The following is a 15,334-nucleotide window of genomic DNA, read 5'->3' as shown; positions in this document are numbered from 1 at the left end:
TGAGAAGATTCTCCTGGAGCTGTGTTGGAGGGTTCAGGCAGAAAGATAGAAAAACTTTAAGGAAGTGTTTCTGTATGAAAGGTGTGATGGCAGGCTAATAAAGACCTAAAAAGAGCCACAGACGCACTTAAATAAGAAAGTGGAGAAGCCTCTCCGCCTCTGGTTATTCACGGCCTCTGTGGACAGTCACGGAAGTCCTGCAGAGATGGGAACTGTTCAGGTTATCCAGGTGGCTTTCTTTACTGCTTAGCTTACTAGCCTAGGAAAACTGTGTGGCGTATACCAAGGTACTGGATTTCTCAGAAACCATGCCTGTGCCTGCCCTTGCAGCCCTGCTGCCGTAGCGGACCTTCCCCAGAAGTGTTCCTCCTACCTTACGTGCTCATGGCACGGACCCGGTGCCTCCTACCTGCTGGGCTCTGTCCTGGGCCTGCAGGCGCAGCAAGAGCCGAATAGAAGCTCCTGCCTCCGTTGAGCTTCCATTTTAGTGATGGGAAGTAAAATGAAAAAAATATATATATATATATGATATGTTAAATAGTAGTGCTGGCTAGAAAAATGAATTCGGAAAGGCTGATAAGGAGAGGTGGGTGGGGGAGGAGATAACATTTTAAATACAGTGGTCAGAGAAGACATCCCTTAAAAAATAAAATTTGATTGAGACTTCCGAGTGGTGAGAGGACACACCACGCCGTTACCAGATCAGTGCAGAGAGCCGCAGGGCAGGAGACGCCTGGAGTGTCCAAGGAGCAGACGGACGGACGGAGGTGGGAGGCCACCTGTGAGAGGTGCAGTTGTCGCTGCGCGGAGGTGGATGTGATCTGACCTCACAATCTACTGTTTTCACTTTGCACTGGTGAAAACTGGACGGTAGAAAAAGGTAGAAGCAGGAGATCAGCTGGAAGGCGATTACACTTAACTCTGAGTTAGGACTAAGGTGGTACCGAGTGGAAACAGCGAGGAACGATCAGCTTATCAGTCATGTGCATTTTGGTACCTAATGTTTGAAAATGGACCCACGGGTTTGAAAGCCACTATATGACTCCTAGACTGTTGTTAATTTCTTCTGATTCCTGCCATTTTTGGATTTTTAACTAAACTTCATTTCTTTACCCCTGAGCATAACTTTTTCTTTCTCCTTCTACTTAGTATAAATTATTAGTATTATCTAAAGATGATGTATAGCAAATTGTTTTCTTTACATAACTAGAAAACTCTACCTTATGGACATGTAAATATATTTTATAAAAACCAGAGTAGTAGTAGCATTATTGCCTTGTTATCTGCCAAAATACCAGGAAGAAAATTTTACAAAACGAGTCACTAGTCAAACTAGTAATACTGATTGTCAGAAATCTAATTTCATTTTTGCTGACTGTAAAATTTTAATCTTCAAGCAGACTTTATTTTTATAGTAATAATCTCCTTTATTGAACTTAAATAGGAATTACCAGAAAATCCATGGGAGAAATTATCTATTCATCTCTATTTTGATGGAATGTCACTTTCTTATTTTATGGCACACCATAAGTGGTGTACTTTTGAACATTCTGAGGAAATACTGAAGGAAGTAAGTGAACTATTTTTCTATAAAATTCTAAACTATAGAAAAAGAAACTGGTTAAAATGTCATATTTTGTCTTTTGCCTCAAGCCTTCCATATAGTTCTACATGCCTGATATGTTAAGAGGGTCTAGAGGATTTGTAAATTCTTTGAGAAAGCAATACCCTATATCATGCTTTATAAAGTCCTAAAAAAGACTTCAGTTGCATTAAGAGTCACTTAGTTTTCTATATCTTCAAACCTAATGAGAAGCTCATATGTTCTCTAACGTTGTTTGAATATAGATGTAAATTACAAAATCATAATGGAATTCACTGCCAGAAATGACTCTCTCCCAAGATAAAATGGTTTTGCCTTATATTCAGTATTGTAACATTTCCCCCAGTTTGCTTTCTTACAGGGAACTCAGAGCCAGATTTTAAGCTTAGCTTCAGTAAATAGCCCGTTCCCAGTTGCCTGGTGCTTCTGTTTTTAATATTTTAAAAAACATAATTAGTCTGTTACAGATACGATTTCACATTGCAGGCTGCCACAAATACTTTACAGAAACAGGGTAGTCATAAATAAGAATGTGAACATTTTATATAGCAAGATATTTTTAGACTTGCAGTTCACTTGTTAGGTTTCTGAAATTCATTTTAGTGATAGTACACAACCAAACAGTGGATGTTCAGTTCAATATAGGAAACTACTTTCTTCTCTCAAATAGGAAACTATGACATAACTTTGTACATGCAATGCTCACAGCCAGTTGTTTCTTTTGAGCATAGAGGGGTGTGTGTGTGTGCGCGCGCACGCGCGCGCGCACGCGTGCCCCCACGTGTTTGTGTAAAGGGTGTTTCATCTGTTAAACAGGTTTTATAAAGATTACTTAGTCTCTCTGCCAGGTGTACTCTTCAGTGTGAACATTTAAAAGGAAAGGTAAGAGCTCCCACTCTTACTATAAACTAATGACAGTTGACATGCTTTTAGCATAATTTTGAGGATTCTTGTTGCAATATTAAGATCACTCAGAACACTAAATTTTCCCATAGTTAAGCTGAAATGAATGCCAACAAGGTCATGCACGCAGTTTTTGTGGGATGAAATATGAAAGTGCCTTAAAACAATATTACATAGTTAAAGATAGTTTTATTCATTAATAATACTATATTATTTCAGAAACCAACAGATTACAATACAAAGTGTGAGGAAGAGAGATGGGAAATAAGGTTTGAGGTAAGTTTCAATCCAAATATTTTGAAAATTTGGACACTTCATCAGTACAAATAATCTGATACAAGATCAGGTAGGTAAGCATAACAGCTTTATTAATTTACATACCATAAAGTTCAACTGTTTAAAGTGTACAGGTCAGTGGTTTTTAATATATTCATAGAGTTGTGCAATCATCACAACGATCTGATTCCACAACATTCCGTCTCAGAAAGAAGCTCCATACCAGCAGCGGTCACTTTCCATTTCCCCTCCCCCAGTTTCCTGGAAACTTTCTGTGGGTTTGTCTATTCTGGACCTTTCATATAAAGGGAATCACAGCCCTTTGTTACTGGCTTCTTTCATTCAGCATAATGTTTGCAGGGTTGAATAATGTTGTAGTATGTGTCCTTTTTATTGCTGAATAATATTCCATTATACAGATACACCACATTTTGTTTATCCATTCATCTGTTGATGGATACTTGCATTGTTTTTACCTTTACAGATAGTGAATTAAAGCAACTATGAACGTTTGTGTACAAATTTTTAAGTGGATGTCTGTTTTCAGTTCTCTTGAGTATGGACCTAGGAGTGGCATTACTAAGTCATATGGTGACTATGTTTACCATTTTAAGGAACTGTGAAACTGTTTTCCAAACCAGCGGCATCATTTTACTTTGGTACTAGGATTGTACAAGGGTTCCACTTTTTCCATATCCTCACCAAGACTTATCTGACTTTTTTCCTAGCCATCTTAGGATAGGTGTGAAGATACAAGTCCCTTATCAGATATGATTTGCAAATATTTTCTCCCATTCTGTGGGTTGTCTTTTCACTTTCTTGATGGTATCCTTTGAAACACCAGAGTTTGAAATTTTGATGGAGTCTAGTTTATCCTTTTTATCTTATTTTTTCTTTTGTCACTTTTGCTTTTTGGTGTAAGAAGTGTTTTCATAAGTAAAATTTTATCATTTAAAATTTTAAGTAGAATTTAATTCCTATAATTATAAAAATGACATGCTTGTTGTAAAGTGTTTTGTAACAAATCAGTAAAATTCAACAGTAGGTAGTCACTTCTTGCTGAAATCTAAGTGGTTCAAATGTTTTGTTTTGCCACCAGTTTGGAAATGTTAAATAGTAATAAGTGAGTCTACAAATTTGAATATGATTGTTTTAGTATTTATCACCATATTAATCACCATATTCAAGTTTTTTTTAACTTACTAAAAGAAAAATCCCCTATATTTTTATATGTATATTTCTTTTAACAACTGCTAACTGCCTTGATCCTCTTTGGAATCATATAACTTTTAATTACTCCTCATGCTTTTATAGAGCTTAAGAGAGAGCACACTTTTTTCATGATTTTTAACTTAAATCTTCCTTTGTCATTTCATATATTAGTTTTTATTATAAAATACTCTAAAAATAAATGAAATATCACAGAAATGTGAAAAGAAAGAAGTTGCCCCAATTCTACATCTTGAACACCCCAGTCCATCGCACTAAGCAGCCGCAATTTGTTAATCATTCTTCTAGAGTTTTATGTGTTATATGTAAATATTATATATAAGTAAATATTCCTGTGGGGTTTTTTTTTACACAAAATCTTTTTTTGGGGCAGGGGACAAAAGATTGCTAAAGATCTTTTGATTATTTATCACATTTTGGTCCCACTACAACAAAATTATTTTGTGATTTTCAGTGTCTCAGCTAGATTTTTGCTAAATGAAAGTAAATTGACACTGTAATAAGCTTTAATAACGTGGTGGGTTTCTGTAATAGTCACTCTGAAATTGGAATTTATTTTTGGTGTTTTAGGAATTGCTCTTGCCTGAAACAGAGACTCCTGTTTTACCGCCATATTTGTCTTCACCTCTTCCTCCCCCTGGAGAGCTCTACGCTGTTCAAGTTAAGCACGTTGTCTCACCCAGCGAAGTATGTGATTCCAGTAATGCTGGTGGTTAAAAACATGACAGGCAGTCTCGGTCTTTAACTCTAGGGTTGATTCTCCACATTTCCATCTTCCTGATTTTCATAGCTGACAGCTGGTGGCCGCTAGGTTGCCTGCCCTATAATGTCCTCTTCAGACACTTGTTTGTACTTAATGAGGCAAGTGTTCCTTAATCACTGTTGGGTTTTCCAAGTATTGTGTAGCTTTTTCAATCAAATATTTAGATTGTTAAGTTGGAACTTATTTCCGCCTGTGAAATCTTATTAAACATCTCGTTCCCCTGTCCTCTTCCTACATTGAACTTAGGTGCTCTTTATTCGCTGTTTTCCATACCACTTATCACCTTGTAACAACACACTGTGCCACTTCCTTATTTTCTTTGTCTGCTTCTTCCCACTAGAATGTAATTCCATGAAGGCAGGGATTTTTGTCTGTTTTGGTCAGAGGTGTATCCCTAGAACCTAGAATACTGCCTGATATAGCAGGCACTCAGTAAATATTGACTGAATGAGTAAGTACACTAAAGAAAATTCAATTATATATGCTTGGCTAACAAGAGAGAAAGAAATGACAAATTAAGTGGCCAGGCAGTCCCTCAGCCATTTTTACACAGTAAACCATTCTTTTCACAGACAAGAAGAATTTGCTCCATAATTTCATCAGAGAACATAGTAGTGCAAACTATTGTTGGTTTTTATGATTTTTAATTAGTTATTAGTCGCCACATAAATTACCCCAAATTGAGCAGCATAAAACACACGTGAAAGTCGGGAATCCAGGATCTCGGGTTGCAGTCGGGTTGTGTGTTGGGGGGTGTGCAGGATCCACTTCCAGAGCCTGAGTGCTGGGCCCCGGCCCCGCGGGCCTCTCCTGGGCCTGCTGGCGCGGGTCTGCACGCTCCCCTGGTGGGCTGAGCGCCACCAAGGCAGAGACCACGCCTTTGACAACCTGGGCTCGGTGGTCACATACCGCCGCTGCTGTCGTGCTTTACAGTCACAAAGAGCAAGTCTGGTTTGCTGTGGGGACTTGACTCTGTGAGGACTGTGAGGCCGTTGCTGGGGACTGGCTGCGCAGTCGTTCTGTCCACATCATGAATACTAAAAATTACAGAATTTGAACTTTTTCCCTTCCCTTCTCCCCACTTAGGTGTATATTTGCCTTGACTCTGTAGAAAACTGTAATCTGGTTAAGCAGCATGATGACACAGTTGACAGTGGAGTCAGCTGGGAACCTGAGCCTGAGAGCCTTGAGGAAGCGCTAGGGCGGTTCAATGTGGATGTGGAGACATTCCCTCCTCTGACGGACTTCAGAACAGGTACTAAACTTTCAGAGTAAAATGGGATTCCTAATGAAGCCACTGTTTTGTTTCAGTGCTGACGAGACTGGGTTGTTTCTAAGGTTAACTGGTATTTTTATCACCCTCACTTGATATGCATGGTCTCTTGCCTTGGGGCGCTTTTGTTTTTCAAAGCTCAGGTCGAACTGTAACATTGACTGCATGAAGATGGCTTTTCTGAGCTTGCAGTTTCGCCAGTAGCTCAGATTGTGAGTTGTTACTTGGACCTGAACGGCACTTATTTTAATTACAAGCCACCTAAGCTGCTAATTGTGGTGTGGGTAAGCAGAACTCAGATCTTGTTGAGTCCTGCCAGCATGGGTGAAACCCTGCTTTTTTCCCTTTCTATTTCCCTATCTTTATTAAATATATGGCATTCTCCTATGAGGAAAATGCATCTAGTTACTGGTGATGACGGTTCCTGAATACAAGGAGTGGTGTCTACACATTTTATCAGTATGTGATGTATAGGGATGTATTCATCCTTGGTATTTTGTTCATATCAGAGGATAATTTAGCAAAGGAAAACATCAGTCTGACGTCCTGTCTGATTTTACTTAATGAGATTTTAATCACTTGTGACCCATGTTTGGCTGATAAACACCACTTGCTGTTCCCTCTGCCTGGAAAGTTCTGGGATGTGTAGCAGGGTCTCTGCTCAGCTATCCCCGAATGGCAGCTCTTCCCTGATGCATCCCACCCCACCCCCTCCTCCCCTCCTCCCCTCCTCCCGGCCTTTAAGGCAGCACCACAGCAGGGACTCTGTGCCACAGCACTTAAGGAGGGCACATCAGCACTTAAGGAGGGCACCTGGCACAAATAGGTGCTCTTTAGTATTTGCTCAATGAGTGAAAAAATAAACTCACTGTCACTTTTTTTTTGTAAATTAATTTATAATCTGGAAGAAACAATTCCTTCCTCACTGTGCTCTTCTCTCAAGGGAGGCTGCACCAACAGTCCATGAGTAATGTGGTAATTCACGGAGCTATACATACATGTGTGCATTTTTTTTTTTTTTTTCTTTTTTCGGTGTGTGGGCCTCTCACCGTTGTGGCCTCTCCCATTGCGGAGCACAGGCTCCGGCCACGCAGGCTCAGCGGCCATGGCTCATGGGCCCAGCCGCTCCGCGGCACGTGGGATCTTCCCGGACCGGGGAACGAACTCGTTTCCCCTGCATCGGCAGGCGGACTCTCAACCACTGCGCCACCAGGGAAGCCCATGTGTGCATTTTTTCTGTGGTGGTTCTTCAATTAAGTATGCATATGTACAAATTGATTCATAGACAAGTGCTTATTAAATATGTACGGAATCTATATTGAAGGAGTTGAATAAGGAATCTATTTAGGTAACACATTGAGGATATGTGGTTGAAGTGGGTTGGGAGTATATTGTGAAGAACCCTGTAAATTGCAGTCTAAGGACTTGGTACTGCAGACAGTTAAGATGCCATTGAATTAAACTACAGAGCAATGGAATTGGATTGGAGGAGAAGGAAATTAAAAGTAGGAATAACAGAAACCATTTTACTATCATTTGCAGAAGACAACTGCCCAAAGGAAAAAAAATCGGGGGCATATAAGAAGTGGGAACAATGGAAGGATGGTTTAAGCCTTGGGTGGTGGAAGAACTAGGACTCTGAGAATGGAGAGGTGTCTTCCTTCCAGCCTTTTCCTAACTTAGGAATTAAGAAAAACAAGGTTTATAAAGTATAAACAGAAAAAAGAGCATAAGCCAACATGTGGCTAACTGTTGAGTGTTTAATTCTGAATAATGGGTAATTGGTGATTATATTTTCTTTGTACTTTGCTGTATTTTTTTTAAAAAACGTTTTTAAGAAAATAAAAGGCAATGTGGGGCTTCCCTGGTGGCGCAGTGGTTGAGAGTCCGCCTGCCGATGCAGGGGACACGGGTTCGTGCCCCGGTCCGGGAAGATCCCACATGCCGCGGAGCGGCTAGGCCTGTGAGCCATGGCCACTGAGCCTGTGCGTCCGGAGCCTGTGCTCCGCAACGGGAGAGGCCACAACAGTGAGAGGCCCGCGTACCACCAAAAAAAAAAAAAAAGGCAATGTGATTTTCCCCTTTTTGTCTTTTCAGAAATGCCTTGCCTTGCAGAATATGATGATGGCGTATGGTACAGAGCAAAGATTGTTTCCATTAAAGAATTTAATCCTCTGGCTGTCCTGGTACAATTTGTTGATTATGGATCAACTGAAAAGCTGACAATAAACAGGTTAAAAAAACAAAAATGTAAACTTAGTTGAATTAGGATTCTTAGTTTTCTATTCTTTTTTTTTTTTAATAATTGAAAAGATTTTGCCTCTTTTTTTAAAAGAAAAAATCTATTTTAAAGCTGCTTATATATTGGGAGTATTTTCTACCTAAAAGTTATTTTTTATTGTGGTAAAATATACATAACATAAAATTTACCATGTTAAAAAATAAATTTTAAAAAATTCTTAGAGAAAAAATTTACTTTAGCCATTTTTAAGTATACAATTAACTGGCATTAAGTATTCAGTGTTGTGTGACCATTGCTACTGTCCATTTTCAGGACTTTTTCATAACCCCAAATAGAAACTGTACCCCTCAGTAACATTCCATTTCGTTTCCTTCAGCTCTCGGTAACCCCTCTTCTACTCCCTGTATGAATTTGCTTATTTTAGGTTCTTCATCAAGTGTAATCATAAGTATTTGTCCTTTTATGTCTGATTTATTTTACTTAGAATGATGTTTTCAGAGTTCATCCAATTGAAGCATGTGTCAGAATTTCATTACTTTTATGACTAAATAATATTTCGTTTTTACGTATATACCACATTTTGTTTATCTGTTCATCTGTTGATGGACACTTGGTCTGTGAATAATGCTATGAACACTGACATACAAAGAGCCGTTTTGAGTTCCTGCTTTCAGCTGTTTGGGGTATTATATACCTCAAAATGGAATTGCGGGACCATATGATAATTCTGTTTAACTTTTTCAGGAAATGCCAGACTTTTCCATAGTAGCTATACTATTTATATTTCCACCAGCAACGCACAGGAGTTCCATTTTGTCCACATCCTTGCGGACACTGTTATTTTCCAACTTTTTTTATTGTTGTTTGTGATACTTTTTTTTTTTTTTTTTTTTGCGGTACGCGGGCCTCTCACTGCTGCGGCCCCTCCTGCTGTGGAGCACAGGCCCCAGACGCGCAGGCTCCGCAGTACGTGGGATCCTCCCGGACCGGGGCACGAACCCACGTCCCCCGCATCAGCAGGCGGACTCTCAACCACTGCGCCACCAGGGAAGCCCTGTGATACTTTTTTAATAGTGGTAAAATACACATATCATAAAATCTAACTTCTTAACCATTTTTAGAAGTATAGTTAAGTAGTGTTAACTTTCTTTACATTGTTAGTGCAACCAATCTCCAGAACTCTTCATTTTGGAAAACTGAAACTAACCCTTTGCCTATTAAACGATCCCTCATTCCCTCTTCATCCAGCCCGTCAACCACTGTTCCGCTTTCCCATCTCTATGAATTTTGATTGTAGGTATCTCATACGTCTTTTTGTAACTGGCTTATTTCACTTAGCATGATGTCAAGGTTCAACTATGTCATAGCATATGTTAGAATTTTCTTCTTTTTTAAGGCTGAATAATATTCCATCATATGTATATAACACATTTTATTTATCCATGCACCCATCAGTGGATACTTGGCTATTGTGAATGATGCTATGAACATGGGTGTACAAAAATCTCTTCATGACCCTGCTTTAAATATACTCAGAAGTGGAGTTGCTGGATAATATGCTTATTCTTAGTATTTGGAGGAACCACCAAACTTCCCCACAGTAGCATTTTACATTCCCACCAAATGTCCAAGGGTTCCAGTTTTTCTCTGTATCCTCACCAACACTTATCTTCCGTTTTTGTTTGTTTGTTTAATAGTAGCCATCCTAATGGGTATGAGGTGAAATCACATTGTGGCTTTGATTTGCATTTCCCTGATGATTAGTGATGTTGAGCACCTTTTCATTTGCTTGTTGGCCATTTATATCTCTTCCTTGGAGAAATGTCTTTTTTAATGTGTATTTTCTCTCATTCTGTACGTTGCCTTTTCACTTTGTTGATTGTGCCCTTTGCACAGTTTTAAATTTTGATACTATCAAAATTTTTTCTTCTGTTGCCTGTGCTTTTGGTGTCATATCCAAGAATCACTGCCAAATCCAACACCATTAACTTTTCCTCTAATTGTGACATTCCTAACATTTTAATTTAAGGATTTCTTTTGTGACAGACTTCGTCAAATTCCTCTTCATCTTATGCAGTATCCAGCCCGAGCCATAAAGGTTCTCTTGGCAGGGTTTAAACCTCCCTTAAGAGATGTAGGAAAGGCAAGAATACCGTACTGTCCCAAGTGGAGCATGGAAGCATTGTGGGCTATGATAGACTGTCTTCAAGGAAAACAACTTTATGCTTCTTCCATGGTAAATATGTGTCTTAATTAGCCAAAATACTTTCAAAGCTATTTCAAGGATCCCTGTTAACTTTCTAAAGTGCTTTTTATCTCTGCAGCTCTAGATGCAAAAACGCTTTAAAGCATTTGATGTTGTAAATACTATAGGATTAATCTTAAGGCTTGTTCAAATGTCTTAGTTTATATTTTACAACCTTTTGATTAGCCCTGCAATGATATAAAATATCAGTGATGTAATGACTAAGATGAAAAATGATCAAGATTAGTATCCTATAATCAAAGAACTGATAATGAGGAAAACATGTAAACTACTAATACAAGGTAGAATGAAATAAATGCTATAAAAAAGGTATAGGTATCTTTGGGGTGTGGGTGTGAGGAGAGAAGCAGGAGCGATGAATTCTGTCTAGAGAGATCAGGGTAGGGTGTTTGAGCCCCTGCTTAGGAGGCACTCGAGTGCTTATTCAGTTAAGTACGACCGGGAGAAAGTGACATTTGAGCTGCATCCTAAAAGTAGAAAAGACCAGAAAGGGGATTCTGGTCAGAGTCAGAGAAAGGTTCAAATGGTGCTCATATCATAACTGTACTGACTTTGAATTGTTTAATGCAGTAGAAGGTCCAGAAAAGAAAATTCAGATCATGCTTGGTATAAATATGCTTTCTACTTGAGGCTTAGTCACAAAGGGGTGGCTCAAAGGCCATATCTGGCTTGTAACCATGTTTGATTTAGTGCACAGCTGTTATAAAATTGGAAAATTATACAAAAAGTCTTATTTCTAAGTACTACAAAATCTTCTGGAATGACAGCTAGCACCAGCGGGGCAACAGCAGTCCCTCTAGGTGGGAGCATGCTCTTCGGTTCACCCTAGTCCTCACCACTGCTGTTTCAGTCCAGCTCGCCCTGGTTTGGGGACCCGAGATCTGGGGGATTTCTGATATACTGGCTGTGACAAGAATGAGCTCTTAATGGAGCAGTGCTATTACTAGAAAGTGCTTTTTCAAAACCTCTGTACATACCACGTTCCCGTGTGTGCAGTGGTGTAAATAGCTTATGCAGGGTTTCTCTCAAGAAGCCAGTGAAAATAACAGATGTTCTTATAAATACATGTGTATTCACCTCTATGAGTAACACTCAAAATTTGCTGACTGTATGCATAAAGGTATGCTTTATGTGTAGAATGTAAATGAATTTTAACAGAGATGGTAGTATTAAAGCCCACTGGCTCAATCTAGGAAAACTTTGGGGAGAGTTACATTTTAAAGTAAAAGATGGAAAGAATGAGACTTAGCAAGAAACCATCAAGATACCTTTTGAAAGTAACAGCGTATAAATTATAAATAAACTTAGAGAATGCCTTGTCCCTCCTGCCAGTTGTAGGAGGAACAGGCAGCAAAGACATGATGGTGTTTTCTTGACATGTATCTTTTTAATTTTAGGCTCAGGTACCAGAACAAATAGTGACATTATATGAAGATGAACGGTATCCAGTTCATATGTCATTAGTAGAAATGGGGCTTGCAGACCAAGATGAGTGATGTAAGTACCACGACTTCTTGTTCACCCTTACAGTCAGCATACGGCAAGTGACTGATGTAGCAGAGATTCATACTAAATTGCCCTGAAAAGCACCTTTGGCCTTTCCTTGACTTGTCAAAGGAATGACAACAAAGCTCGACCAGAGTCTCTCTTGTAGATCTCTCCTTCATAGGCCCTTCTTACCTATTGAGTACCAGCAACAGAGAGGTTCCATAGCTATAAAGACGCTTGGGACGGCTGTCCTGACCATTCATGGTGCCAGATGGTTATGGGGGCAAGGAGGAGAGCAGCAGAAAGCAGGCACTATAAATAATTTAAGCACAGAACTCTATGCTACACGTGCAGCACTACTGGACAGTCAGTGCCCTGATAACAAGGTTATTAAAGTCCTTCGGTAAACAGCTCACTCTTTATCCATTCACATAAATGTAACGTGATTCAGTAACTGTATTTGAACCTTAAGCAAAGGTTTAAAATAACACACCTTTTGTTTTTCAGGTTTACAGTACAGAGCATCTATAGCAGCCCAGAAGAAAGTTTTCTGTTATATGTAGACCGTTTCAGGCTTATTTTTCTTGACTTGTTCTGCAATAGTGCTGGGCTTTTTTTTTCTGTTCTTTACATGCTGAACTGTTAGGAATTGTTCAAAAAAAGTTAATAAATATTTGCTTTCAAGTATTTACTTATTTTATTTTACTGTAATTTTTAAATGAAATATTTCAGGCACGTTAGAAAAAACATATTTAGTTCATTTTATAACTAATGTACATTCAGCTGAAGAAATAAGACATCATCAGCATGGTTGTAGGCCCCTGTTCTACCCTTCCCCATTCATTCTGTTTCTTACAGAGGAGGTGAATACTGTGAATTTGGTGTTTATCATTCTTATATAGTGCTTTATAATTTTATTATATATGCACACATCCATAAACAAGAGCTCTGTATATTTTTAAGTGTGTGCAGTATCACACAATTACCTTTTTCCCCTACTTTATTTCCACTATATAATGCATATTGGTATGCATAGCTCTATTTTATTCACTTTCACTGTTACATCCATCTGTGCATATAATTTATCCTGTTAAGATATTTAGGTCGTTACCAGTTTTTTCTCAATTACAGATACTCTACTGTGCAACCCCTTATGCACCTGTGAGGGGTTTTCTAGTAAATATACTTTAGTGGAATTTAGTACTAGGTCATGAGGCAACTGCTTTCCAAAAAAGGGATTTTACCAGCTAAGTCTACCATCAGTAGTCCAAGTTCCTTGCCAGCATGTGGTGTGGCCAGACCATTGTTTGCCAGTTTATGACACGAACGTAAAAAGGTACCTCATTGTTGAAATATGCATTTACTGGTTTTAGTTTATTGCTTATTAATATCCTTTGTTTGTAATTACCTATTTTAACTAATAGGGATTCTTTATATATTCTGGTTACTAATCCTTTGTCAGATACGTGTTTCTTTTCCTAGGCTGTGACTTTACTCTCTTTTGTGTTATCTTTGGACAAACAAACTTTTGACTCATCAACCTTTTAAGGTTTGTGCTGTGTCTCATTTAAAAATCTTTCTCTCAGGAGCTCCCTGGGTCTAGGGGTTAGGGTTAGGCACTTTCACTGCTGTGGCCTGGGTTCAGTCCCTGGTCTGGGAACTGAGATCCCCCAAGAGGTGCGGCACAGCCAAAAATAATAATAATTAAAAAAATAAAATTTAAAAATCTTTCTCTATTCCTGAGGTAATATATATAATTATTTATTTTCTTTGAAAAGTTTTTTGTTATTCAGTTTTAAATCACGTGGAATTAATACATGTGGCTTTTTTAAAAATACTGAGTTACTGCCAGCACTACTGTCAGACTGCACTAAGTGACTAGACCAAACTTACTATGTAAATCTACTTGTAGGTGACTTGCCCCCCACCCCTTCAAGGACATCTTGCTTCTGTCAGCCCCGCCTTACAGGTAATAAGGTCAAGGCACCTGTGGTCTGTCAATCAGTTAACACTGGCTGGTTAGTTTTCACGCCCCGCCTTTCTCAGCTGTCACCCTCATGACAACTGCTTTTTCCTCCCATGAGATTTATCTACACTCATAGAATGAACTCTTCTGCCTGTTTGTTTTACTGTTTATTTGTACTCAGTCACTGTTTTAACTTCCAATTCTGTGACCTCTGTGGTAGATAATGCTTTACTTTTAGTACTAATTGAGCACAGTAATATTTTGACTGGAGAAATCCTCTTACTCCTTCAGTAAACTTTCTAAGCAAGCCCTTCATAGGCCTGGCAGGTGGTGGGAAAATCTGTGATACTGTGCTTCTTGTACTTCTTGGCTCTCATAACCATCTCCAACCAATGAAAGCATCCACTTGTTAAAAGTCTATACTGGTTAGAACCGTAGAAAGACAAGGTAGGTGAACTAAAAATGAAAGCTGTCCCTGTGCATTTCAAACATTATGAAAAAATTCCAAACAATCTTTTCCATTTATATATACACACAGTACATATAAATTAAACCACAGAATCCACAAGAAAATGTACATTTTTTAAAGAAGAAAATCAAGTTAATGTTATTTCATGATTAGCCACACACAAGGATCATGACAACTTTGTGTCCATTAGAACATTACCATCCTTGTCTTTAACTCTTACGCGACCAGATGAATATTTGGTTTCTTGAAGACCGTTTGCATACACAGTTTTAACGGTGCCATCTGGATACTCCCGTCTCTTGAACTGGGCCGTGTGTAGTTCTCGTTGACCATTATTAAACTCTATGATTTTGTTGCCATCTCTGTAAATTTAAAGTAGAATTTAATTTCTTTAAAAATATGGAGTATATACAGCAGGAGAACTCTGGCAGTTATTCCTTCTCCTAGAACATCCCTGGTCCTTATATAGGTATAATTGGGACTCCTCAGCACAGAATGGTTTTTTCTGTTTTGGTTATTTCTCAAATTTTATATGAACACAATGGCTCTGTGCCACATACAAGTGTTAGCCAGTGCCCTATCAAGTGTGGCCCTAGGGTGTCAGCATCACCCAAGGGCTCATTAGAAACGCAAATTATTTGGCTGGGGCCCAGCAACCTGCTCTTGAACAGTCCCCTCCAGCTGATTCGAGAACCACTGCTGTAAGTGAAAAACAGCAAAGTAATCCTGAATGAATTGCATATTTGAAAGCTGCTAAGAGAATAAAAGTCTTCATCACAAGAAAAATGTGTAAGTATGTGTAATGATGGAAGTTAACTAGAATTCTGTGATCATCTTGCAATATATACCAATATC

General features: G+C 38.8%; 2 protein-coding genes across 9 annotated transcripts in view; one reads left to right on the top strand and one right to left on the bottom strand.

The window, feature by feature from the left end:
• Nucleotides 1-12,731, top strand: part of RNF17 (ring finger protein 17) — a 111,893-nt gene extending 99,162 nt beyond the window's left edge. For 5 of the 6 annotated variants that reach the window (XM_049701234.1, XM_033409409.2, XM_049701236.1 and 2 more), the window contains 8 exons: nucleotides 1,445-1,570; nucleotides 2,726-2,782; nucleotides 4,583-4,699; nucleotides 5,862-6,030; nucleotides 8,146-8,281; nucleotides 10,337-10,526; nucleotides 11,954-12,053; nucleotides 12,552-12,731. In XM_049701234.1, the coding sequence (XP_049557191.1) occupies nucleotides 1,445-1,570; nucleotides 2,726-2,782; nucleotides 4,583-4,699; nucleotides 5,862-6,030; nucleotides 8,146-8,281; nucleotides 10,337-10,526; nucleotides 11,954-12,052 (894 nt within the window). In that variant the 3' untranslated portion in view covers nucleotide 12,053; nucleotides 12,552-12,731. The remainder of the gene's footprint in view (nucleotides 1-1,444; nucleotides 1,571-2,725; nucleotides 2,783-4,582; nucleotides 4,700-5,861; nucleotides 6,031-8,145; nucleotides 8,282-10,336; nucleotides 10,527-11,953; nucleotides 12,054-12,551) is intronic. The other variant, XM_049701235.1, reaches the window with a different exon arrangement.
• CENPJ (centromere protein J) overlaps nucleotides 12,726-15,334 on the bottom strand; it is a 57,881-nt gene continuing 55,272 nt past the window's right edge. For all 3 annotated transcript variants that reach the window (XM_012537420.3, XM_049701245.1, XM_033409410.2), the window contains exon 18: nucleotides 12,726-14,841. In XM_012537420.3, the coding sequence (XP_012392874.1) occupies nucleotides 14,646-14,841 (196 nt within the window). In that variant the 3' untranslated portion in view covers nucleotides 12,726-14,645. The remainder of the gene's footprint in view (nucleotides 14,842-15,334) is intronic.

The sequence above is a fragment of the Orcinus orca genome, chromosome 18 (assembly GCF_937001465.1).
Source record: "Orcinus orca chromosome 18, mOrcOrc1.1, whole genome shotgun sequence".
NCBI lineage: Eukaryota > Metazoa > Chordata > Mammalia > Artiodactyla > Delphinidae > Orcinus > Orcinus orca.
This window is presented reverse-complemented; position numbering and strand designations above follow the sequence as displayed.